At 38.0% G+C, this 26608-nt stretch overlaps 1 protein-coding gene across 1 annotated transcript in view; it reads right to left on the minus strand.

Annotated features, from left to right (window-relative positions):
- The window catches only part of SMARCA2 (SWI/SNF related, matrix associated, actin dependent regulator of chromatin, subfamily a, member 2), a 182204-nt gene that overhangs the window by 123107 nt on the left and 32489 nt on the right, over positions 1-26608 (minus strand). Inside the window, 7 exon segments of the mRNA XM_050761733.1 lie at positions 1790-1843; positions 11043-11213; positions 13542-13715; positions 15168-15341; positions 17281-17407; positions 24506-24687; positions 24689-24762. Of these exon segments, the coding sequence (XP_050617690.1) occupies positions 1790-1843; positions 11043-11213; positions 13542-13715; positions 15168-15341; positions 17281-17407; positions 24506-24687; positions 24689-24762 (956 nt within the window).

A 26608-nucleotide genomic window follows, 5' to 3' on the forward strand; every position in this document is an offset into this window, starting at 1 on the left:
GTTGTCGTTTTTCTCTTTTGTGTGTGCTAAAGCAATGGTTTTGAACATCATTACTTTGCATGCCAACATGACACTTCTTCCTCATTAATGTAAAAGGTCATCTATATACTCAAGAGATAAAGAAGAAAATCTACAATTTGCTATCATTTCCCTTGGAAAAATCATACTCTGTTATCATGAACCATTATAATATAGCTTGTTTTTGTGCTAATGTCATGCCTCTAAGAAAATTGGAAATCACTGTAGATAGAATTAGAACCTTGGCAAAAGCACTGAATGAGAACAGAAGAGCATAATAATAAGAACATTATTTCTTTTTTTTTTTTTTTTTTTTTTTTTTTTTGAGACGGGGTCTCGCTCTGTCACCCAGGCTGGAGTGCAGTGGCCAGATCTCAGCTCACTGCAAGCTCCGCCTCCCGGGTTCACGCCATTCTCCTGCCTCGGCCTCCCGAGTAGCTGGGACTACAGGCGCCCGCCACCTCGCCCGGCTAGTTTTTTGTATTTTTTAGTAGAGACGGGGTTTCACCGGGTTAGCCAGGATGGTCTCGATCTCCTGACCTTGTGATCCACCCGTCTCGGCCTCCCAAAGTGCTGGGATTACAGGCTTGAGCCACCGCGCCCGGCCAGAACATTATTTCAAAACAGAGCAAGATGTCCACGTTGCAAGCCTTAGCAAACAGGACACATGTGTTAAGACTAAAAGAAAAAAAGATGTATGTCACAAGCCCAAGATCAGTAGCTAATTTTCCCAACAGACAGTAAGATGTAAGAACACTATTAAGCTAACATGTTAAATCTCTCCCTGTGTGCTTGTTAATTGTAGACCAATGGGAGGCATACTTAGGTAAGGCCGGGCTTTTGCAAATTAGAGTTGTTTCTAAGTGCTCTAATATACAGTATTCTTTTCCCATAACAGCCCACGGAGTTTCTTACATATCAGACATTTATCCTGATCCTTTCTTTCCTTGTGATTGATTATAGTGGTTAAGTAACATTTATTGTTCAAGAGGTTTCTGCATAGAATAGTGGTTCAATCTTTTTTTCTGCATCTCTGCTGTTTGAGTTCACAATACAACTGTGTGCAGAGCGATACCAGAATGGGAAGTGGCAACCTCCCACCCACTCCGATCTGCCAAGTAGGTTTATCAGAATTTATGAGACAAAATGACGATCATTTGAAACAAACTCCCTTCCCATCCTGCTCTGGGAGTGTGCCTCCTCACTGTGAATCGCTTAAATTCTTCAGAAAAAAAATCCAATAAATAAATAGTATCCTCATAATTCAGGAGAATACTAGAACTACTAGGAAATGAATTTTAGGACTAGGCTGATGAATATACATATAGAAGCTATATGGCAAGCCTATTAAAAATGTCAAAAATAAGTTAACCAAATACGTGACTTCTTTAGTTTATATATTTTTATGATTTCAAACTAATAATAAACTAGAGAAACTGGGTCCTATGTTATGCTTCTGTATCATTTACTGGGCAAGATAATTAGAGAATCATTTAAGATTCTTACACACCCTATATATTTGTAAATATATGATTATATGTGCACAAAAAATTCTGAAACAGTATGCAATATATTTAGTATCAGTTGATTGACAGTCTGACATGCAAGTAGATTATTTTTCACTGTATCCCTTTTGTACCATTCTAATGTTCTACTATGCTAATGTATTACTATTTTTACTTAAAATAAATAGCAGAGTAAGAAAAAATAGTATGTATCTGGCACGGACTCCGTTCAGCAGAACACAGTGGAAAGGATGACAATCCCTTACCTCTCCATCCGGTCCCAGGGCAGACTCCCCACCCTCTGCATTCTCTTCAGCCTTCTGCAAAACAACAAAAATGTTATATGTAACCAAGACGATGAGGTACAGGACTTCCTGGTAACTCTCTGGTATGTAATAGAATTTCATTGTTACCCCATTATTATCTAACAGAGCTTAAGTGTTAACGCCTTTTATGTTCATTTCTCTTTGCTGAGACAAAACATGAATTTTATGAGCAACTTGTAGAGAGTCACTTAAAGCCAGATATGATCTGAGACCAGCACGCTAGAGATTTGTAGATTGTGTCTTCAGGGACCCAAAGAACTTAAGATAGGGCAGCATCAAGACAGTGGTCAGAATCTGAAATGTTCTTCTCATGTTTGGGAGTGTGAAGACAAATCCTGACATAATTAGCTCAACTTTCCTATCCCCTAAGCAAGTTTTCTTCAGCAATGAAGAACAACATTCTAAAACTGTCCATCAAGAATAAGCTCTGATAGCAACAATAGACACTGGGGACTGCTAGAGGGGGGAAGGAGGGAGTGGGGCAAGAGTTGAAAAACTAATTATTGGGTACGATGATCTCTACCTGGGTGACAGGATCAACTGTAACACAAACCTCAGCATCACGCAATATACCCAGGTAATAAACTTGCACATGTATCCCCTGAATCTAAAATAAAAGTTGAAATAATAAAAATAAAATAAAATAGGATTCTCAATAAAAAGAATAAGCTATGAACCACTCCATGGGCATAAAAACATAATATAAAACCTTATGAGTTCCCTGGATGTTTTTAATTCCACCTAAATTTCTTTCATAATATATAGTATTTCTACCATGTGTATATGGGAAAATTTGATGCAGATACTGTTGTCTCATGAAGAATTCTGTTATCTACCATTTCTTACATATCCCAATATCTTAGTCCATTAACTTCTATGTGCCTCAAAAACAACCTAAATGGAAAGTTAAGAATATGTCATATCAGCCAGGTACGGTGGCTCATGCCTGTAATCCCAGCACTTTGGGAGGCCAAGGTGGGCGGATTACAAGGTCAGGAGATCGAGACCATCCTGGTTAACACAGTGAAACCCCATCTCTACTAAAAATACAAAAAATTAGCTGGGCGTGGTAGCGGGTACCTGTAGTCCCAGCTACTCAGGAGGCTGAGGCAGGAGAATGACATGAACCCAGGAGGCGGAGCTTGCAGTGAGCCAAGACCGCACCACTGCACTCCCACTGCACTCCAGTCTGGGTGACATAGTGAGACTCCGTCTCAAAAAAAAAAAAAAAAAAAAAAAAAAAAAAAAAAGATTATGTCATATCTTGTACATATCCAAGCAAGTCTCATCTGTAATATACGTAAAATAATGTAAAATTTCTTCCACTTATGATAACCTCTCTGACAAGTGAAATCTTTAAAATCACCTCTATAGAATCCCTATTTTAAAGTTACTGCTGGAAAGCTGTACTATTTCTGCATAGTATAACGAGGAAAAAAAAAAACTTTAGTCATTTCCTTTGCCAAGATGCTTGAGAAAATGAGCTTTCCTCCCTTGGGCTCTTCAGTTAATTAAAAATAAAAAATGATGATACACAATCAATATGAACTCAACTTTGTTTACTTAAGATATCGATTATATAATACGTTTTTGCCTTCTAGAAAATAACTCAACTGTCTTTTGACAAAATAGCTTTTAAGAAAACATTTAAAGTTTAAAATCCACTTTTATTCATAGTGAAGAAAGGCAGTTCCATCAGCATTTGAAATTTCTGAAGTTCTTTTACAATGCAATTTTCTTACCAAAAATACATGTATGTATGTATGCCAAAGCACGAGGCATTAAAAAAATGCAGCTTCTACCAAACAGTAGGAAATAAAATACTCCCTTTGGTTATGATTTTCCAAGAAATTAAATTTCTATTTTTGTCACCCCAGAGCGAAAATACTTATAAGCTCAAAAGAAATGATCAGCTTCGAAGAGCATCAGGCTCTACATCTATGCTAGTGACACAGAGAACAATAACAGAACCCCTGTATTCAGAAAAGAAACCATCCCTGCTACCAGTCACTGAAGGTTCCATTTTTGGAATTCTCAGAATCTATACTCAGGGGACTATTTTAATTAAAGGGGGAAAGTCAATTAATCCCACCATTCTTTCCATACAAATCAGAAATAAGCTACAAATTTGGCCAACAAAGAAAATCAAATGAGACAATGAATAAGCCAATTTCAAATATCTAGCAAGTGGAATTGGATCACCATTTCAATGAATAGTACATTAAAAAGCTTGACGCATCATATATTAATATAATCAAAACTATTCTAAAGGATACTTTCCTATGAATATACTATAGACTAGCTAGATTGTTATCTAAAAACTGTCTCATAGTCAGGCCCTTCCATTACTTAAAATCCCCCAAACTATTTTTTAAAATTCTATTAGGTATCGAATCTGAGAGACGGAGTAATATTAGATTTAAGAGAGTTGAGTTCTGGAATTAGACAAACTGTGTTTGAATCTTAGCTCTCCGTAATTAAGTGCAAGAGACCTTAGTTGTATGATCTTCAGCAAATCATTTTCTCTTTGCGTCTTAGTTCCCTCTTGCATAAAACAGGAATGGTAACAAACAGTACCTATATCCTAGGGCTTCTGCAGGACTGGTCACTGTTTCAACATGTACAATCCAGTGTCACAATTAATATATATGCTGCCAGCCTCAATCTCCACATTGTACAAGGGTCAACGATAGTCCAAGGACTATTCTTTTATGTCTATAATTAAGACTGGCTGTAGCATTTCCTGAAAACTGCTTCATAAGCCTACGAGGTCAGGGATTTTTGTCTGTTTCGTTCACTGATGCATTCCCACACCTACAAGGGCATTTAAAAGGCACTAAATAAATATTTGGTGATTGAAGGAATGAATGAAAGCACAAAGAGCAATGCTTTCCACTTAGCATATGCTCATTAAATTATCATTACCATAAATAGGTGCCAATACATTTGCAAGTCATAAAATAGTTAAGAGCACGTACACAATTAGCCATTGAATTGGTGCTCTGTGTGACTTCCCTCGCAAGCATGCCCTGTCCTTGAACCCAATTCTGCCATGTTATTCTAAGAGATAGAGGCCAGGTGGCAGTCTACTCTATGGCAAAAGATGTCAATTTCTCCCATCATACTTTGGATTCCTTCAGTTTGATGACATTCCTGGTTGGTGCGCTTTCATAAGCCCATGTACTCACATCAACCTCATGCTGTGCCTCAAAACTTGAAAAAACAAAGCAAAACAAACACAACTGTCCCTTTTTTTGGTTCAAAATTAACATCCAAAAGCTTGTGATCGGTCTACTGTTTGAGCTGACTTCGGACAGTCTCTAAGCACCTGAGGAAATGTCCTGGTATGGATGCAGCAGCTGCTACAGTGTCTTCTGCCACCTGAGAAATTTTCATATGTAGTTATCTGCATCGTGTAATTGCAAATGCATGCTATCAATATTAACGGTTGATGCCGGCACTTATTTCCATTGATTGAAAACAAAACAAAACACTGAACAAGAAACTTTGTACCGGCTTCTTCCTACATGCAAAAAGAGTTTAGAACTAATTATGCTTATGTAGGAAGGGAGGAGTATAATTAACCTAATCATGTAAGGGGACATGATAGGAATTATTCATAACTAAAGATTACTCATAACTAAAAATTACTCAAACTAAAGACAGTGTGTGTTCCCAATTTCCAAGGCCAATGTCAATTCGTATCTTCCATTTAGCAATGTTCACAAACAAAGGTATGTGCACGGCTACCCATCTTCCTTGCAGAAGGTATAAAAAGTAATCAACAACAGGGCTGAGGAAGGAAAGAAATCTCTAAACATGAAAATCCCGTGTAAGCTGAACTCAATAGAAGACTTCAGTAGGCCATTTTATTTAGATTACTATAACATAGGCTATAAACAGCCTCATTACATAAAGAAACAGTTTTAAATCAAATATTTTACAATCTCTATTATAAAATGAATGTACTTTATCCCCCAGTGGGTGTTATTATAATATACTGAAACAACATTCAAATGTGCTGGTATCTGAAGGACTCATTCTGTTTCGCTGGAAACCTAAGCTTTCCAAAACCACTTGAGTTATTTTTACTGTCATTTAAGCGGACCTTAAGATAGGTAATCGGGTAATTTTTAAAAATGCCCAGGAATATCAAATTAACAGGCATTTGCAAATTACTTGGGTTGTTTCTTACAGAGAAAATTAATTCCAACATTTTGACTCAAGTAACTGGTCAATCCAGTTAAACAGGACTTTGCTCTAAACTTCTAGTCTCACCCATTTTGACACTGAACTAATCAAATAAATCTAATTACTGTGGCATTGTGTTCACTTATCCTTACAATAGTTCCTACACTTGAATGTCCAGAATTACATTAGAACCTTTCTTTCATCTATGAAAATCTTGTAGAGGAAAGCTGTAATAAAGTATATAATCTTTGGGGAAACTATAAGAGATAAAAAAAAAACTGAGAAGAATCAGGGAGTAGCTTGAATTTAAAATAAATGTCTCAATAATATTACTGCTTTGCTTTTCAAGCTCTTTTTACTAAAAATTGTGCCAACAGCAGGCTATTCTGACATTCTGGTATCTAAACAGGATAAAAACACATTTCCTACCACTATATTGGCCAATACATTATGCCAGGAAGGTTCGACCTGCAAAATATCACAGTCCTGAGATTTACTTATAAAGTGGTTGGTAAGGAAAAAGAGAGAGAGAGAGAGAGAGACAGGATAAAAGAACTTTTAGAAAGAAAATCGAACCCTCCAATGTAGACTATATCTGGCCTAGTGTTGCCTCAGAGATTCTGAGTATGTGCCCATTAGTATCACATGTTTCCAAAAAACGTCACAAATAAATAACACAAGAATAGTTCTGCTGGTATACATCCCACTGAAAGATGTGGAAGGGAGAATTAAATATTTAGTTTTGGCTGATGTCAACAGCTCTGGAAACTGAACCCCTGAAATAGCTAGACTTTTTTTTTTTTTTTTTTTTTTTTTTTTTGAGACAAGAGTCTCGCTCTGTCGCCCAGGCTAGAGTGCAGTGGTGCCATCTCGGCTCACTGAAAGCTCTGCCTCTCGGGTTCACACCATTCTCCTACCTCAGCCTCCTGAGTAGATGGGACTACATGTGCCCGCCACCATGCCCAGCTAATTTTTTTATATTTTTGAATAGAGACAGGGTTTCACCGTGTTAGCCAGGATGGTCTCGATCTCCTGACCTCATGATCCACCCACCCCGGCCTCCCAAACTGCTGGGATTACAGGCGTGAGCCACCGCACCTGGCCGATGGCTAGACTTTTAAGCAACAGGCAGGGGTGCTCCTGGTATGGGCTCCTAACCACAGCTTAAGGAAAAATGTACCCTAAAGTACTGTGAGAGATGCCTCATAATCACCAGGAACCCTTGTAAATTAGAGGCCATGTAATTAGAAAATTCTCTTTGTAGGAGTTGGGGGAACAGGGTGGTAGGCAGAAGTTATCACCTGTGATAAATCCTCATTTCTCTTCTGCATGCCTCAATATTTAAAGAATCTGCCATTGTCCTCAAAGATAACCTACACACTAATATTCAACTGATTTCCAACTAGACAAGAAGTGGTGACCAATTATTACTGATTCAACACCACAAAGAATATGCAGTAAAGGTTTAAAAAAAGATTTATTTTCAGAAAAACATAACCACATTATAATTATGATTCCACTTTCGTATCATAGAATTGCTTGATGAAATAATGTTTACTGAGCACTTACTATATGTTAGGGTATATTCTACATGCTTTAGATAAACTTTCCCATGTAATCCTCACTACATATCTATGGGGTAGATAATGTTCCTGTTGCCTTCTTACAGATCATGGGACGGAAGCACTATGGTAATAGAGCTTTTAATGAAACAGCCTACAAGAGAATAACAGCAAATTAGTATATATATTTTCTTATGTAGTTTTGATTTTAAAAGATTACCTGCTAACACGACTCAATTCACTAATTTAGCCATGTTCACGCCTAGTTTTACATGTCCTGGTGCCTTTATCTAGCCCCATTCTCTTTTGTACCCTGTAGGAAACCTCAAGGTCATGCAAAACACACATTATAGCACATTCATCTTGAACACCAAAGAAATTAGTTTCATATAACTAGGTTTTCAATACTTTAAAAATTATTCCTCCTCTGACACTTAAGGAGATACATGTAGTTCACTTCTTTTTCTTCCATTTCAAGGGCTTTAATGGAAGACCAGGCTGAGAATGAGAAGTTTCAAAATGATGTATAAATGTGTACTTCAAAAAATGTCTGTAATGATGAGAAAATTAAACAAGGTCATAACGGGTTAAAGGAAACCTACCCTATTATTCACGAGCAACAAGTAAACACAATAAACTCCCAAAGAAAGACTGAGGCCTCTGTTCTTCTACGAAATTAAAAAAAAAAAAAATTGTACACTAGTTTAATGCTGAAAATAAAAGGTAATCCTTTTCAGATTAAATTAAGTGAAAAAGTCAACCATATTCATGTTTAATAGCACATTTCTTAGAGTTATCTGTAGCTTAGTTGTCCTTCAAACTTAGTGCTATTAGCTATTAGCTCACTGAGTAAAGTACGTTTTCTCAAAACAAAGGTTTATGGAAGTATTTGTTAATTTAAAAAATATTGATAGGTACAGCATAATATTTAATACCATAGGAAAGTGCTAAAAAGGATAGCAGAGATTTTTATGCTCATGGACATAGAAGTTTTCCTCCACCACAGAGAAGCTAGAATAAGCAACTCCCAATCATTCACTCTAATGGAGGGAAGAAGAACTACAGATAATCCAAAACGTCAAATCAGCTTTTCAAAGTATCCCCTTCCTTTGCACTTGAATAAAGGTGCATCTGGAACTGGGTAATTCACTCTGAATGAAGTCTTAAAGCCCCGCAAAAGAGACAGGTACCAGGAAGGGCTAAGGGCCTCAGTTTCTTTTCTTTTCTTTCCCCCCTTTCTTTGTCCCACTTCTCCCAGTAAGATACCCTGGAAGGAAACAGAGCCCCTCCAACTTAGCCCTGCTGAGGGCAGGGAGTGCTCAAATGCTAGGCACCCAAGAGCATGCAAGGAAAGGCAGATGGCTGACCATAAAGTAAAAATTCTGCACATTGATCATGTGAGACAATCAATGGGAGATACTCAAAGATATCTGTAAGGTAGACAATAGTTGCTTTGACATCTATTACTCATTTGCCAAGAAATCAGGCCCCACTTCCAACTGGAAAGAGTTTCCCTCCACAACATTCATCCCAGCTTGTAATTGTATATTTGGGTGCATGTTGGATTAATATCTGTCTAGCCTCTCTTTCTCTCTCTGATTAGTATCTGTCTAGCCTCTCTTTTTCTCTCTCTGATTAAATTGTGAGAGAAGGCAGGATGTTTTCCTCATCATTGTACCCCCCTTCTCCCAGCATTCTAGCACATGACCTAGCTCATAGTAAGTGTTCAGTTAGCATATGTTGAGTGAAAGCGTAAGACACAAAGAATAAGTGCTATTACCAAATTGAAGGCAAGGGTTTGAAAGGGGCGTGCCAACTTACAGATCATGCAGAGTAACACCTGAAAAATAATTGTGACAGGTCCCTGTTCTGTACAGATGGACACACAAATATAGGCATAACCATCAACACTCAATTGTGTATCTTTCTCTGCCTATGATGATGCAGCTATCTAACACCATGGCAGAAATATATTAATTGTAAGCCATAATGTCAAATCTGGGTCATTAGCTTTTAATCATAAAGAAATGTAAAACACAAATTTTAATACTAGAAACACTAACAGTGATAACCTCTGCAGAACACACGGCTGAATCAGGAAAAACTAAAAACTGCCATTTAATGGGATCCACTTCCAGAATATTCCAGAATTCCATCTTTCTCTGCTATCAATATGTCAGTAATTTCTTTTTAATTTTTAAACATTTTTTTATGGAAGTCAAATAGACATAAACAATTTACCATCTTTATCATTCTTCAATCTACAGTTCAGTGGTAATAACTATATTTATATGATTTCTTTCCCCATCATCCTTCCCTCCCCCTTACCTATATGTTCCTCACTAATTCTGAAAACATCTTTTTAAGGTAGGAATTGGAGCTGGAGTTTTGCACAGTCTATAATGCTACATTGACAAGAAAATGAGGTATTCCTCACCAACAAAATGTCTAAACACAAGCCCTGAGTCATCTCTCGTTCATCTTCACAATGAGGTAAGCTATCTTATACTAAAGAAATCAGTGCAAGAAGGCACCTTCTTGATCACTTATTCCTCCTCCTTAATTATGAAACATAATTTTTCCTCAGGTATGAGGATTCAGGGGCCATGAAATTAATTATTTTTTGAAAAGCAATTTGTTCAGTTATTCAGTGTACAGAATGAATGATGAAATGCTACCAATCCTCAACCTTTACAATTGTGACTTCCTGTTGATGTTTGTACCTGGCCTAAACAGAATCTATCATGAAAACACAGTATCAACCAAGAACTAGATGACTGGACGATTTAGGCTTCAAAGAGGATCATATTCACAGTCCTGTCCTCAGCAGGTTACTCTTGAATTGAGATACAATATCTGTAGATATTCTAAATCTTACCCTTCATTTCTCATGATAATTAGGAAATATTTCACATAGGGACTCTTTTTTTATGTGATTACCTAAAACCCCAATGTGCACACTCACCTCACTGCGACACAGGGACAGAACTGAATGAAGAACTTTGGCACTGCCATCTGTCCAAGTAACTATCGCCCATGTCTTCCTCTGGCTTCTTCCAACCTGTACACTGCATTTTCTTCTTAAATTTCTTTCGTAATTGAGTAATCCCCTGTCATACTAGCATTAAACTTAAGCAAACACTTATTTGTATCTGTTTTTCCTTTCCCAATTAACTGTATGTACTTAATTTAAAATCTATTAAACAATGATTTATGAACACTGTTTTAGTTTAGTACATCCTATTATTACGCCCTTACCTCCAATAGTTGTCTAGTATACCTAATCAACACTTTCATGCCATACCCATTTACGCAATTTTCACAATTCAATCATCTAAACTTTCACCAGTTTAAGAAGTAGTACTTAAAGAGCAATACTCGCCTTAAACTTATCCCTGCCCATACACCCTGGACTCAGTTGCCACCACTAGGATACGCACCTTCTTCCTCCTCCTTCTCTTCTTCTTCTCTTTGGCTGCTTGGGCTTGCTTGTGCTCCCAAACCAGGTTGGTCAGATTGGCTACATACTCATCAGTCTGCTGCAAAAGGTAAGCTAAACGCCTGTCTTTCTTTTGATCAATCAGTTTTCTATAGCCTTCCTCATCTTCAGCCTATTAAGGAAAGAAGAGTACGATGAGAGCATAAAATAAGCATGCAGACAACTCCACTCTCCACTCTGTTCTCCCCTTGACTGTCTGCACTTTGACTGGTAGGAGTGTAGCAAACTGGATGAGTTGGGCTGTTCAAGCCATTGCACAGAGTTTGAAGCAGGGCAAACACACAGAAGTGTGACGCCTACATCCCAGGACACTGGAGTTTACAGCAAAGTCCGGCACAAAGCCACGCTGTTCGTGTGGTGTGATTAAGCACTCTGAGCCAGCTCTTTGTTTTCTGTGTTGCTTTAACTGTACAAAACGATTTTAGAATTTGATGACTCATGATCTAAAGTTTATCTTTAACTCTACATTTCAGAAATTTTCAAATATAATCAAAAGCAGAGAGAATAGTATAATTTCTCCTATAACCAATTCCAAACAACAAAAAGTAACTTGTGGTGATTCCTGTTTCATTGCTACTCTTCCCCTAAACCCAAACTGAATTGTCTTGAAGCAAATTCCAGACATAATATCCTTTCATTCATAAATATTTCAATAAGTACTACTAAAGGCAATGAATCAAATGGGCTTTTAACAAATAATGTCTTGTATTTTAAAAAGTCTTTCTTTTTGGCCTTACAAACTTTGTGGTTGATAGGAAAGATCAAATTTGGGGGATTTTTTTTTCCCCCACAGAGCTGCACTGAGTAATGGGCCCAGGTGACTGGAGACAAGTCACTTAGCACCTGAAGTCTGGTACTGCTGAGCAATAAAACAGATACAGTAATTTCCACTTCCACCTCCCATTAAGCAACATGATGAAGTTAAACGGAATAAAATTCTGATGTACTCTGAGCCATTCTGAGAGAAATGTCTTTGTGTATCCCAATAAAAGGACACTCCAAATTATTTTTACCATGTAATGCCACCATAAAAGGAACAAGCTGCAAAATCTTTAAGCGGCAACCCCATTGCAAAAACAAAAACAAAAACTTGGGATCTTCTGTCCAGCGGTGTCACTCTAGCATCTGCCTGAGTGACAGCAGCTTCATCGCTCAGTCTAGCTGCCGTCTGCCCTGTGGATGAGCAAGAGCCTCAAATGCTATTATAACTCTAATTGCTTTTGGTTATGGTTGAACTCACTTGAAGAAAGAGTGATAAAAAACTTCAGTTTCTCTATTATCTGTATATTCCATCATTTAATTGCAAAAATTAATGATTTGCAAATGCCTAATCATTAGTGTCAAACCAATCTGTTACTGAAGTTCTAATATAGTTTCACTTCAGTTGAGTCAGACAAATTTGACTGCTTAGTGATCAAATTACTATAAAAATGGTCTAGTCAGAAACCTCTTGGACAGTCCCCTCTCTCCCCAGCATGGAGAGGGAGGCAGGATAGGGTAGTAAGATGTGGTAGTACCTGGACACAAAGGCTTTTAAAACATGGTGTTTACTCTCTGGAATTCAAAAAATGAAAAAAATGCAAACTGCAATACCAGCAAGGAAGACAGTGTCACTTAGAATTTTTCAGGAACATAATTATGGGCTAAGACTAATGACCTTATCTTCATCTACGCAGGCATTATGTCCTAGATAGAACCTGCAGGTCTCCTATAATTATAACATCAACACACGTTTTTCTAAAATCCACAGTGTGCTCTGAGGTCCAATTCCAAAAATAAATGGTCAATAAAAACAAATACTCAGGCCAATGATATAAACCTATCTCTTCCGTGCTTATATTTATATACCCATTAAAAAATAATAGTGCAAATGTAATGATCCATGAATAGCCTTTGACCATAACATGGCTATCACAAAAAAGGCAACATTTCAAAATCAACTTAAAAATCACTTATTACACTGTTACAGAATAATTTCTCCCATTAAAAAAGAAAGATAAGCACCAGAGGCTTCAAAATACAGACCTTCTTAGATTTGAAGACACGACTTAATGTGTTATTCATTCCAAAAAACATGGTCATTCATCTCAAAGAGGCCATATTTTTTAAAGAACTGCATTTGCCATCCATCCAGATTTGGTTATCAAACTCAGGCAAAATATAGTACCTGCTTTTATGAGAGAAGCTGTAATCTGTACTGCAATGCCACCCCAGGACACAGAAATACTATACTCATCAGTCATCCCCCTAGATTTTTGGCATATGCTGTCCAGGAAAGAGAAAAAGTTTTTACTTCATCTCCCTAAGGTTCAAATAAATTTATTAAAATTTTTGATAAGCAGTTTTCACTTTTTCCTTCTACTACCACCATATTTAATGGTCTCATTGCAGACGGATGTGGGTTGAGTGGTTTCCCGGGCTCCTGCAGGGAGTTCCTTACCATCAGTCGCCGCATTCTCTCCTTTTCAATCCGCTCTGTCTCCTTCTTCTGCTCTCTTTCAGTGTTGGCATGCCAAGTTGCCACTGCTTTGGAGAGCTTCTGGATCTTTCCGGCCACAGACCGATGATATTCCTTAAAATCTTTTGCATGTTGCAAAATACTGTTCAAGTATTCCTAGAGGATCCAAAACGGGAAGAAAAGGATACTTAAAATCCATTGCCCAATGTCCTCTGAGCTATCAATGTGTCCAAGAAAACTCTTAGTGTGTGTTTAACAGCTTGGGAAGACTAGAATCTGTTTGGGGATAGGTGCCCTAGTATGTCTCTGCAGTTGATGTGTGGGCCATGGGCCTGGTGGGAAAGATGGCCTCTTTAGGTTCCTTTTGTTGCAAGCTTTTGCAAGAGAAGCCTCCTCAGCCTTGAGGGTGTGGCCACATGAGAAGGGAAAGATCAAAGACTGAAAGAGACCTACAAAATGGCAATGATAAAATGTGCAGCAAACCACTCATTCACTCCAAAATAAACCTGAGGAACATGGGCAGTTCCAGCAAAAAGTATGTCATAAAAGTAATGTTTTTCTGCTCTAATTTAACTACCCTAGATTATGACCCAAAGTAAGCTGATACAAAGTTAAAATTGCCATGCAGAATTTGTATCCACTTTTTAAATATATCTCTATTTACACTAAAATCCCACATTTTTTTCAAAAGGAAACTAAGCTAAGCACTAAATTAAGCACAGGAAAACAAATACAATTTATAGGACTATGACAGGAAATCAAATCCTACATCAAAATATTTCCAAACCCCCAGAAAGGAATGTTTTTAAATATTTGCCTCTGTGAAATATTCAACTAGACCCTTCAAAGAGGCCAGGATACTATTATATCTGTTATGAAAATAACTTTTTGCTCTCTACTTTCCTTTTCCAAGTTCCTGCTCCCAGAATTTTGCACTAGGAAACCCACCTATGCCCGCCCATTCAAAAACCTTCCATGGGATTATGAACATGACACCTGTTATGGACTGAATGTTTGTGTCCTCCCAAAATGTATATATTGAAATACTAACTCCCAATGTAATGGTATTAGGAGGTGGGGCCTTTGGGAGGTGATAAGGTCATGAGGGTGGAGCCCTTATGAATGGGATTAGTCCCCTTATAAAGGAACCCCAGAGAACTTTCTTGGTCTGCTTCCACTACATAAGAAAACAAGAAGTTAGCAGTTTGCAACCCAGCAGAAGACCCTCACCAGACCCCGGCCATGCTAGTACCCTGATCTTGGGCTTCCAGTCTCCAGAACGGTGAAAAATAAATTTCTGTTGCTCATCAACCATCCAGTTTATGCTATTTTTTTTTATAGCAGCCCAAACAGACTAAGACAGTAATAAACCTCATTCTGCTGCTGAGCAATTGTATGACCTTGAGCAGGTCATTTATATGTCCTGGCCTAAGCGTCCTTGCCTATAAAATGATGTGGCTGGATTATGTAAATGTCAAGGAACCGTTCTGTTCTGAGATGTCCCTACCACCTACAAGGGTCCATTTTTCAGTCATTCTGACCCCATTCAATGACTTCATTGGACAGTTCTGTCTAAGTGAGGGTGAGCAAAGCCCAGGGTCTAAGAACCTGGTGTTTCTGACGGCGTTTCCTCTCCTGCTCAATCTTCTGCTGCTTCTCCAGCTTCTCAGTCATGCGAGCTTCTCTCAGAGTCTGGCGCTTGCTCCGTTTGTATGCTTTGGAGTTGAGAGCCGTCTCCAGGGTTGTGTCCCTGCGCATGCAGGCCACCACCTCCTGTCTCAGCTGTCAAGAGGAGAGCAGTTAGAGAGCCTTCCCAAACAGAAGCTAGGTTCCCGAACCCTGGCCTTCTCTAGGTTGCACTTAATGGAACAGAGTGGGGCAGGGAATCTCTACAAGCTTCTCAATCATCTTTGGTTTGTATTAAATGAAGGAACTGAAATCACGCCAAATGTATGCAATATTTTCAAGGATGGTACAAGATTTTTTCCCCCAAATAATTCAAATCAAAAGCAATTATAGTACTGTAACAGTAAAAGAAAGAAAAGATGTTGTCTTGCCTTTTAAATAACTTCATTTTATCTAATTATTCTAATGATACTAATTAGCTAATAAGCTTTTTAAATTTTTCACTTTGTTTTAAATGTCATGTTAACATCTCTTTGTGTTTAAAGATTAATTTTAATGATGCTCCAAAAAAAGAATAAAAGAATTACTTTCACGTATGGTAGCAGCAGGTACTCCACCAACGTTAATTCATAGTCTCATACAAAGGATGGGAAATATGAGTTTTGGCTTCTTCCCACTCCAATAATAATATTCTTTCCAAGAGAGCTACATTTTGTATTATATCATGAACTTATTTTAGATCATCACAAATGTAATACTTTTATCTGTATTGCATGCTATGTGGTGGTAGGGGGTAGGGACTGGAGAATACACATTAAATAATCATTCCACTGAATCTGAAATCATCATTAGTTACAGTTAATTTAATTGGGAAGCTTCATAAATAACAGATTTTTAAAATAATATCAAACAAAAATCAGAAACCAATAAGAATCCAGCACAGCAATGCTAATTTGAACATAAACTTATTCCTGAAAATATACTTGGTTAATATTCATTTAGTGAGATTTTATCCAGCACTTTATTAATTCATCTTGTGAGGTCACCAATAAGAAAGAAGTAAACAGAACTCAGAGAATTTTCCCTCTTCTTTTTAAAATTTAAGCTGAAATCTACTCTCACAAACCAAGGGCCAAGTAGCACCTACTCACCACTAATGTCCATCTGTGATATTACAGCCAGTAAGGCAAATATACACCCAAATTCCTACAATAGCAAGGGGAGTGGCCTGTGATTTTACTCGCATCCTCCAACAGACCAAGTCAATACTTCCAAACTACTTTTACTCATTAATCATTCATTTTGCATGTTCCAGGCTTTAACAAAACAAACCCATCTGACTAACAATGAAAGGCTCCTTCTCCCCTTTGGCTTAGTGAGGCAATCTGTGGACTAGCAAACTTGAACATTCTGAGTCCACAAGGCAAAACTCACCAAAGTGAAAAGTAGCTCTAACTCATTCCACTAGTCTCTTACTAATTTAGAAATCAGAAAATAGGTCATTATACTGGCTTTTAATAACTACTGTAATGACAAGATAATTTACAGATTAGTCACTGTATGAGCCTGATGTGATCAAACACTCCAAACTCAGATATTGGTGAATAAATAAGCTATAAGACACTGTTTTATGTATTTCTATAAATGATGAACTAATTCAGTAGAGTGGCTATCATATTTGTTAAAATTCTTTTCACAGTCGTGGCTAGCACTTAACATCTGTGCTTACGAAGAAGCTCCACTCTACTACCTTCTGGTTTTTCCTTGGAGTCATAAAGGCAAACATGAGCTACCCCACTTGTTCCCAAGGTTTTTCATCCATGGTAACAAAATGCCATAACTCTTGACTTTGTAAACCATAGTACAGGAGGAAAAACTCTTTCCCATATACAGAAGAGAAAACCAGAATAATAAGCAGTTCATCTTCATTATTTTTAGTTGTAAGCTGTTGGTCTAAAAGATTCACTATTTTACTATGTTTCTCTCTTTATATCTTTATAACAATATCGAATAGACTAAAGGCAACACAGATAACACTTTAGGAACAATTACATTTATTTCCTACATCTCAGATTCACTGGGGAAAAGGTATTACCTGACGCTGGAAATTGAGTAACCGAAGTGCTTTTAGTTCCACGGTTGCTTTGGTTCGTAAATCTGGTGGCAAAGAGCCAGGCAGATTTTCCAGTTCTTGTATCCTATGAGCTATGCGGGCCTGAAGTCTGAAGGAAACAATAAAACGGGGAAAAGGGGGCAGTGGAAAAACACATTACAATTTAATGTTACATGATAAACAATGACATCAGGTTTAAGTTCAGGGCAAAACATATTCCAGATACTGATAGTTGATTTCTGACACCCAACTAGAATTTTTGATGTTAAGCAGAGAAAAGCTACCTTTGTATTAATGCAGACAGGTATATGTTAACTTAACAATGTGGCTTCCTCCATAACCCCTATCTAACACCAGGGAAAGAGGGTTCACCCTGTATCTAGTGGGGAAGTCAAATGTCCTTGCTCGCTCTTAGCAGAGAGAGAAATGAGAGACAGAAACAATTGACTCGCTTCCTAACTCCCAGCCGGACAGAATGCAGAGCTGAGAGGACACACTTTTTTCTAACTTCTAGTTCTGTCCTAAGGCAACCGGACCATTTGTCTTCTTTGCCAAGATGCCGATGACGAACAGCCATTAAAGCGGAGAGAGCAAGAACGGTTTTAGGTGCTGATGCCACAGAAATCAGCCAACCCTAAACATTCAGAAAGCGCTCTGCCAGCCACAGCCACTTCCTCCGTGAGCAGAGCTTGCTTGAGAAAAGAAAATACAAATGAGGCTGTTTTTAAAAAATCAGGGCCAGCAGTAAATAGTACTCAAAAACCAAGAGTTTCTAGAAAAGGATGTTGAGGATTCTCGTTTTACACACCATCAAAAATATAACTGCATGTACTTCCGCATAATAAAGGCAGAGTAGAAAATAAAAGACCTCTCACTTTAGCCATTCACTTGGGATACTATTACTGTTAGATATATAAACTGCTGGTTTTAGAGTTCACCTGAATCCTATTCTGACAAATAATTATATGCCATTTAAGCCTGTTTTTAGAACTACATCCCCTAAATTTGAGGCAAACTGTACTGAACTAGATTTCAACAAAGAAAGAATAATGATAAAATGAGTAATAAGTTAAACTAGGTTAATATTAACAGCACTAAGTGCCTTTAATGCATAATTTTATTTAATTGTCTCTCTCTTACACACACAGACACGCCTCTCTCTATAAGGTAAATGTTATAATGGTCCCATGTTACTGATGAGGAAAACTGAAGACACCTGGAGATACCACAGAGCTAGTAAAGAAGGGGGCCAAGACTGGAACCTCAATTTGCCTGATACCAAAACCACTGCAATGAAATGGTAGATAATTAAAATATACTTTCTGAGAACCTTCCTGGACCTCAACTATAAAAGTTGAAAATTAAGAATTCTGTTTAAAATTATGCACAGCCATTAAAAAAAAAAAAACAACCAAATCATGTCCTTTGCAGCAACATGGATGCAGCTGGAGGCCATTATCCTAAGCAAATTAATGCAGGAACAGAAAACCAAATACCGCATGTTCTCACTTTTAAGTGGCAGCTAAACATTGGGTATTCATGGACATAAAGATGGCAACAATACACACTGGCGACTACTAAACGGGGGAGGGAGGGAAGGCAGCAAGGGTTGAAAAACTTTTAGGTACTATGCTCATTAGCTGAATGATGGGATCCATTGCACCCCAAACCTCAGCATTATGCAATACACCCATGTTAAGAAACCTATTCATGCATCCCCTGAATCTCAAATAAAAGTCGAAATTATCTTAAAAAATGAATATTACAGTGTTTTCCAAACATGATGGTGTTGCCAGACTACAGAGCTGAGAGGACAGACTTTTTTTCTTTCTAACTTCTAGTTCTGTCCTAAGGCAACCAGGCCATTTGTCTTCCTTGCCAAGATGCTGATGATGACAGGCATCATTTTCATTAACATGAAAAAGTAAAACCTCCTGGACCTAAATGCTGTAGAAGATCTAATACTTCATATAGCCAAATATCAAAATGAGTGATTTTTTGTAAAAACCTACAGTTGCTTAGTTTGGAAGGGAAATAAAATGTCATCATTTTTAAAAATTTTAAAATGGTGGTAAGGAAAACTATTTTTCAGGGACTTCACTAAAAATAATATCTACGACTGATTCTTATTTTATTTGCTAGATACATGTTATTCATTCTAATTTATTAAATGATTTGTCATCATAATGTGTTAATATTATCACTGCTACCATGCTGTTGTTATTTTTTGTTTATTTGTTTGTTTGAGAGGGAGTCTCACTCTGTCAGCCAGGCTGGAGTGCAGTGGCACTAGCTCGGCTCACTGCAATCTCCGCCTCCTGGGTTCAAGCAATTCTCCTGCCTCAGCCTCCCATGTAGCTGGGGCTACAGGCACGTGCCACCACGCCTGGCTACTTTTTGTATTTTTAGTAGAGATGGGGTTTCGCCATGTTGGCCAGGCTGGTCTCAAATTCCTCACCTCAGGTGATCCGCAGGCATCAGCCTCCCAAAGTGCTGGGATTACAGGCGTGAGCCACCACGCCTGGCCCATGCTGTTGTTTTAACTGTGCATACCAACACAAACAACAGCATTTTAAAATGGTTTAATCATTCAAAAGACTGAAAGTTTTATATTTCATGCACAATAATAAATTCATCATTTTACTCTTTTGGCAAAATTGTTCAAATTCTCCCAACTTTCTTCCACATTCCTTTTACTAGTGATACGCATGAGATTATTACTTTTCACTATATGAAACAGACATCTACTTCATTTACCCATTTTCTAAAACATCTACATAGCCCCCAAATATCTGGATACAGCAACAGATGTTGCATCTTAACAATTAAGATGTAAAGAAAAAAATCCGCTACTGATTTTTTTGAAATATAGAATTTAAAGGGAAAAAATAAAACTGAGACAACTTTGCTTTTACAGGTTAAGGTCATACCAAAGGAAAGTTAAATATTATAGTGGCGTGAGATCATGGCCAATGATTTGGTTATTCCAGTTCCTTGGTTCTAGATTCCTTGCAGATCTTTGTTATTTGAATATCCTAGAACTCAAACTATCCCTTGGTATTCTGATTTACTCTCTTTGACAAAGTGGGTCAGATGCTAAATTAGAGGAATTCCTACTTAATCCTCCAAACAACCATGGAACTAGGACTAAATAAATAATCGTAGGACAACTGGGTTGATAGGGTAGAGATTACATCACACTGAACTGGACGGTGGAAAGTAGGGAAGTGTAGGGAAAATGAGGAGGTGGGGAGCGGGAACCCGGGGTAGATGGGGCACTGTGTGACTAAGGCAGTGGAGAGACAGGGTAGGAGCAAGGGGGCTGCACTTCTCCCTGAAATGACTACTTCTCCAAGGAGCCTAGTATTTGTCAGTGAATCTGATTCCCTGGCACAAAAGAATCCCTCTTCCATGGAGAGGAGGCAAGAAGTACAAAGTGCAAACTCTAGGAGAAGAGGAAAGGGAGATTCCATAGTAAAATTATATGCATTTGATTCAGCACATGGGGGGGTGAGTAGCAAAGGTATAGGAGGGGCTTCTTTAACACAGAAGATTGTATCTTTGTTGTTGTTGTTGTTGTTAATAGAAATCTTCATTTTAAATAATGCTCCTCTCCAGACAATTTCATCTCCCCATCAGTGAGATTCAGCAGGTAGTCCGATAAAGAGATTCAGGATTCTAAACTTCCCGAAACAACAACAAGATGTAATACTGCATAACTGCAGGAGACTCATTTAGTGTCCTCACGAGTACAGAAAATTGATGCAGAATTAGGTCACACAGGTTTTTCATACAGATTGAACAGTAAATCAAGAGGGGTTACTGTTCTGGCAAGAAAAAGAGTTCCATTAAAGGCAACAGATATTTGTTCAGGTCCAGAGGAGAAGTTTATGATTCCTGTAGGAGAGTTATTTGAACAGAAAATGACACTGGTACATTTTGTTCCTTCAAGGAACTGAGTGACACTTTAAAAAGAGAGCGTGTGTGACTTTTTGTAACTCTGCAAGTAAAGCAGCTATTCGTAATTTTTGAGAAGGAATTTTCAGGATTGCAATGGCGACAAGGGCAGGACAAAAAAAAAAAAAAATCACAGGTAAGCAGCCTATGTCTGCTTCCTGACACAAGCAGGATATACCGCTCTTTTCATACTAAATGCTGACTTTATTCCGAAGAGGGCTGATGTAATTCAGAGATGTTCTTCCCAAATAAACTCCTTCAAGTGTGAAATACATCTTCCATGCAAACATCTGCGGAATTAGTTTACATGCCAATGTGATGATTCCTGAGGTACTTTTGACCAGACATCTAATTCTAAATAGAAGAAAGCGAAGTTAGGCACAATGAGAAGCCAACAAAAGTGTGCCAAAAAGAAAAAAAGAGAAAAAAGCAGTCCAGGGAAATATCTCTCTGACACTTACTATGGAAGTAATAAAGTTCCATTACAAGAGAAAGATGGTCAAAAAGAAAGGATCCAATTTAAGCGGGAAAAATGTTTCAACTAGAGAGTTCGTACAAAGCTGCAGCAAAGTGCTCATAGGCAGACATCTATTTATGCTATGAATGAAAAGGAAGGTCAATTTGTCAACGTTCTGCTTTTATGATGAACAAGGAAAAGCAGCCAACTGACTTAAATGTTAAAAAAATTTAAGATTCTGAAAATTTCCTGTCAAATTTCATAGACAAGGTAAATATTACAAGACCCAAAGAAATTAACATCTGTTCAAGAATTTGACACATGATTTTTGCTCAAACTAAGTTTATCAAATTGTAAAAGAGGTTTTTTAGACCTTTCTCTAATCTTTGATCAGATGATAAAGATGCACTGGATCCTAACAGTTATCAATGCTAAAGGCTGGTAAGCCATTCTATCACAAAGGGTCAAAAGAAAAAAAAAATAGTTTATTTGTTGTCCTTTGCAAGTGCCTAAGGGACCTAATTTAGCCCTTTTAAGGGATAAATGTAATCTCTGCAGTTGAACAACTTATCTTCATATAGGCAGAAGACAGTTACTGCTCTGTAACCAAAGAATACAAAACATGCCCCATAATGTTGTCACTACAAAACGATGCTTCTTCTCCAGGTGGCCATGGGAAAATTCAGGCCAAAGGACCCACAACCTTTCCGGATTCAGGGTTGTCCAGATCAGTCATTTCAAAAGCCACAAGGCTTTACAAAGGAGTAGGCATTTATAAAGCAATAATAATACTATGAAAAATAGCCATTCTCCACATTTTGCAATGCACATAAGTTAAAAGATACTGACAGCATTTTTTATTGACATAGGAGTGCAGAACAAAATCTTTTTATACATTGGAAATAGTACTACTTAATACTGTGTACTTTGGAAGACCATTCATTAAGGTAATCTCCAAAAAAAGTTTCTAAAATAAACTTATTACAAGAAAGTCCTGCAATGAAAATTCCAGAAAAAATGATCAAGAACATTTAGGAGCTAGCAAAATAAAAAGTTAAAACACACTTGTGCACACACACATACCAGGCTGAAAAAGTCAAAAAGTCTAGACATATGTAAAAATTTCTAGCTATAGAAAGCATCTCTCTTCTAAGGGTAGTTCACATAGTTTAACAAAGGTACTGGTAATTCAAATGGGAAAAAAATGTTTTAACTAGGGAGCTTGTACAGAGCTTTTTCCTTTACTAGGGTAGGAAAAAAAATATTAGCTCTTAGGAAGTCAGAATTTTAGAGCATCCACATTGTATTTCTCCACTCTATTACTGATTTTTTCCAATACTTTCAGTTTTTTAAAAATTCAACAGCAACATACAGAATGTACTGCACATTAGTCTACTGCACATGAACAGAGGAATATGCTAGCATTTGACTTTATAACACACCGCAATTATTCACCCAGCAGAATCTGCCTATCAGCACTGAAATATCAATTGACAATGAGTATCTAGTTCTCTGGGAATACATGAAATGTTGGAAATAGCAAGATAAAATATCTTAACAGATGATTATTAATAGTAATGAGAGTAAAGTTACACTCTTCATCCAAAAAAATAAACACATCTAATGGCAAGTAATCCTGATTTCTTTCAGAGTACCTCTCAAAGCTGGTAACTTAGTATTTTAGTCTAACAACAAATGAGTGATGTGCTTTTCAATAAAGATTAAGGTAATGTTTTAAAAGGGAGCCTAGACATGGTTTACCAACATTCTCTATAATTTTTAAACTCTAATTTTCCTTAAAATTAAGAAGTATTTGGGAAATAATAATAGCTATTATTTATTGAATGTTTCAGTATCATTTTATCTTCCCAACACTATGAGAGGTACCTTCTTTTAGCCTAGGAGGAAACTGAGTCACAGAAAAGAGACATAACTTGACCATGGTAAGAAGTGACACAGTATGCTTTCTGGCAGACTCCAGAATCCACAATCTTAGCTTTATTTTATCTTGACTTAATACTTGCTGGACTCCCTTTTGGGTTGACATTAACCACTTACATCAGGGGTCTTCTAACTACAGCCTGCAGGCCAAATCCTGCCTCCAGCCTGTTTTTGTAAAGTTTACTGAAAGGCAGCCAGCCCATTATTGTCCACGGCTGTTTTCCTGTTTTCGCACTACAAGGGTAGAGGTGAGTTGTGACAGAGATCATATGGCCCCACAATGCATAAAATATTGACTATCTGGCTCTTTACAGAAAGGGTTTGCCAGCCCCTGATTCTGATAAATGGGCTGAATCAGGTAAAAATTAAGTTCCTGGACTAATAATTTAAATAAGGACCTTGTATAGAGACACTTGCACAGGGTATACCCATAAGGCTGGATCACACCATAGACACACGTGAATTAAAACAAAGTTTATACAAAGCTACCAAAGTATGCTTGAGTAGAAATGTCAACTAACATGAAAGTCAGGCCAGCACAACACACTCAACATCCCACCACCTCAGTCATTATTCAACGACACAAGTATAAACAATGACAATGTATTCCATAATCGAAGTGTGAGATGATCACTTTCTTGGGTCTACAGGAAGTCCCCGGCGGCTTTTGATCTTCAAAACCCCAGTGCCTACCTCGGCACCTGGCAGGCCACAGGGGTGGATAAGTTTTCTGACTGAATAGGTGAAAATCACAGTTTGGCCAACCAATGGGCAGGCACCTCACCCCCCTAGGCTTGGTGGCACTTGCTAGAACACACAGCCGGTGAGCCCCTTTCTGGTGGGGTGCATTACCTGTATTCCCGCTCCTGCAGAATTTCCACGGGGTCCAGGCCTTGCGGTTTCTGGATGGGACTGATACGGCTCTGCTTCTGTTGCAGCTGAAGGATGGGCGAGGGCTGCCCCGGGGCCGGCTGCGGCACCGAGGGCCCGGGCACTGCGGCCGCGGGCGGCTGCGCGGCTGCGGGGGGCGCGGGGCGAGGGCCGGCCGCTGGGCGCGGGCACCGGCAGCTTCTGCGGGGTGCTCGGGCCGCTCAGCTCCGGCCCCGGGCCTGCGGGACAAGAGCGACATGGGCAGCTCGGGCGGGACGGCGCCCCGCGGGCCACACCCGGCCTGCCCGCCGCCCCCCGGGGCCCAGTGCTGGGGACCATTAAGTGTCTTAAACACCTAAGGGAAGAGAAGAAAAAAAAAAAGAGGGCAAGAAGGAAGAGGAAGAGGAAGGGAGAGGAGGGCAAGGCAGGGAATGGGGTAAAAGGAAAAAGAAAACGGAGAAGGAAAAAGACACAGAAAGAAAAAAGAATCTGGCATCTATCCCCATAGGGAAATGGCATTCACTAAGGAACATGGGTGCAAATGATCCGAAAATGACTGCGACTTAATACAATTGATTAAGGAAACTACCGCCAGCTTTCAATGTAACTCTACAATGGGTTGCTTGCTTTCTCTTTTTTTTCTTTCTTTCTTTCCTTCTTTTCCTTTCTTTCTTTTTTTAATTACAGGTGCATGCAGAGTTCAAAAAAGAAAGGGAGTCACCCAACAGTCAGATGCAATTTCGGTATGGTCCTAAAATCACATCTTGCAAATTGTACCTCAAGCCCTTTTAGGACAGACCTCTATCCCAGTCTGGAATAGCCCTGCTGTTAGAACCTATGCTTTACAAACAGAGCAACGAGTTTATCAGTCTTCTGATGTGAACTACAAGCTGCACACACTTTTTCTTTTAAGGCCTATAAAGCATATTTCAGGTTTAATCAGTGAATTTTGGGAACTTAAATTTTTTCTTACTACATATTAGAAAACATTTCTTAAAACATTCATTGTTAGCCCAAAAAAAAAAAAAAATCTGCTCATTCCACCTAATAAAAATTAGCAAATATTAGGATTCAAGGGATCATTATCCCATGTTATCAGAATAAAATATTATGTAATCTGCAAGCTTGTCAAAGTGCATTGAATAAGTTAATTTAAAATAATTTTCCACATTGAACTTCAGGAGCTTAAGTTAATTACTAGGTACACACTTAAATTTTTCAACGTTCCACTTCTCCTCCTAGATGAATTTTTAGTTGCCTTATTATTATAAATAATTTTAGTGATGATACCAGATGAGTTAGTAAATTTTTTTAAAAGAATCTTAGTAAGCAGATGTTAAAGTCCAGAGCATTCTTCCAATTTTTTCTATACCCTTTCGAAGAAAAAATAGCTATTAAATGGTAACAAAAATAATAGTCTATATACTTCAGAGCGATTTAATAATTAACCATACAACGACATACATTATGAAAAATTGAACACATTTATTCAATTTCCAACAATCACCAATTAGAAATGGGCTTAAATGACAATACAAAGAAAGTTATAAGCAAACATTTTGACAGGGGGAATGTGAAGAATTAGAACAAACTGCTTAGGAAACTACAGTGTGTGTCTGTGTTCGTGTCGTGCGTGTGTGTGTGTGTGTGTATGTGATGTTACTGTTCTTTTCCCCTCTTTCTAAAATTAGGTAAAACATTTCCAAAAGATACAGAGCTAGGTAAGATTTCTCATGAGGTAATTTCCAGCAGTGGTTCTAGGGGTTGATGAAAAAATCTTAGGTGGAAAATGCACTTCATTTTATTTTTAATTTTAGGTATTGTACCTCCATAATTAAGAAGTTTTTTCATCTAAGTACTTTTTTTTTCCTGTATAAAAGGTCTTTTATGTAATGTATACCTTCTTAGAGTTCCTTTCATCCATATATAAGAAACCAATTTCTAAATATTAAGTCTCAGGGTTACTATGCATTGGAATAAATTATTGGGGGAAGTTTTAGAATATTTTTCCCTGGAGATCTTTAAAACAGGGCACATTTTCATTTGGGTTGCTCTAGATATGATCCAGTCAAGTAAGAAGAGATA

This window comes from Macaca thibetana, chromosome 15, assembly GCF_024542745.1.
Source record: "Macaca thibetana thibetana isolate TM-01 chromosome 15, ASM2454274v1, whole genome shotgun sequence".
In the NCBI taxonomy this organism is placed as follows: Eukaryota; Metazoa; Chordata; class Mammalia; order Primates; family Cercopithecidae; genus Macaca; species Macaca thibetana.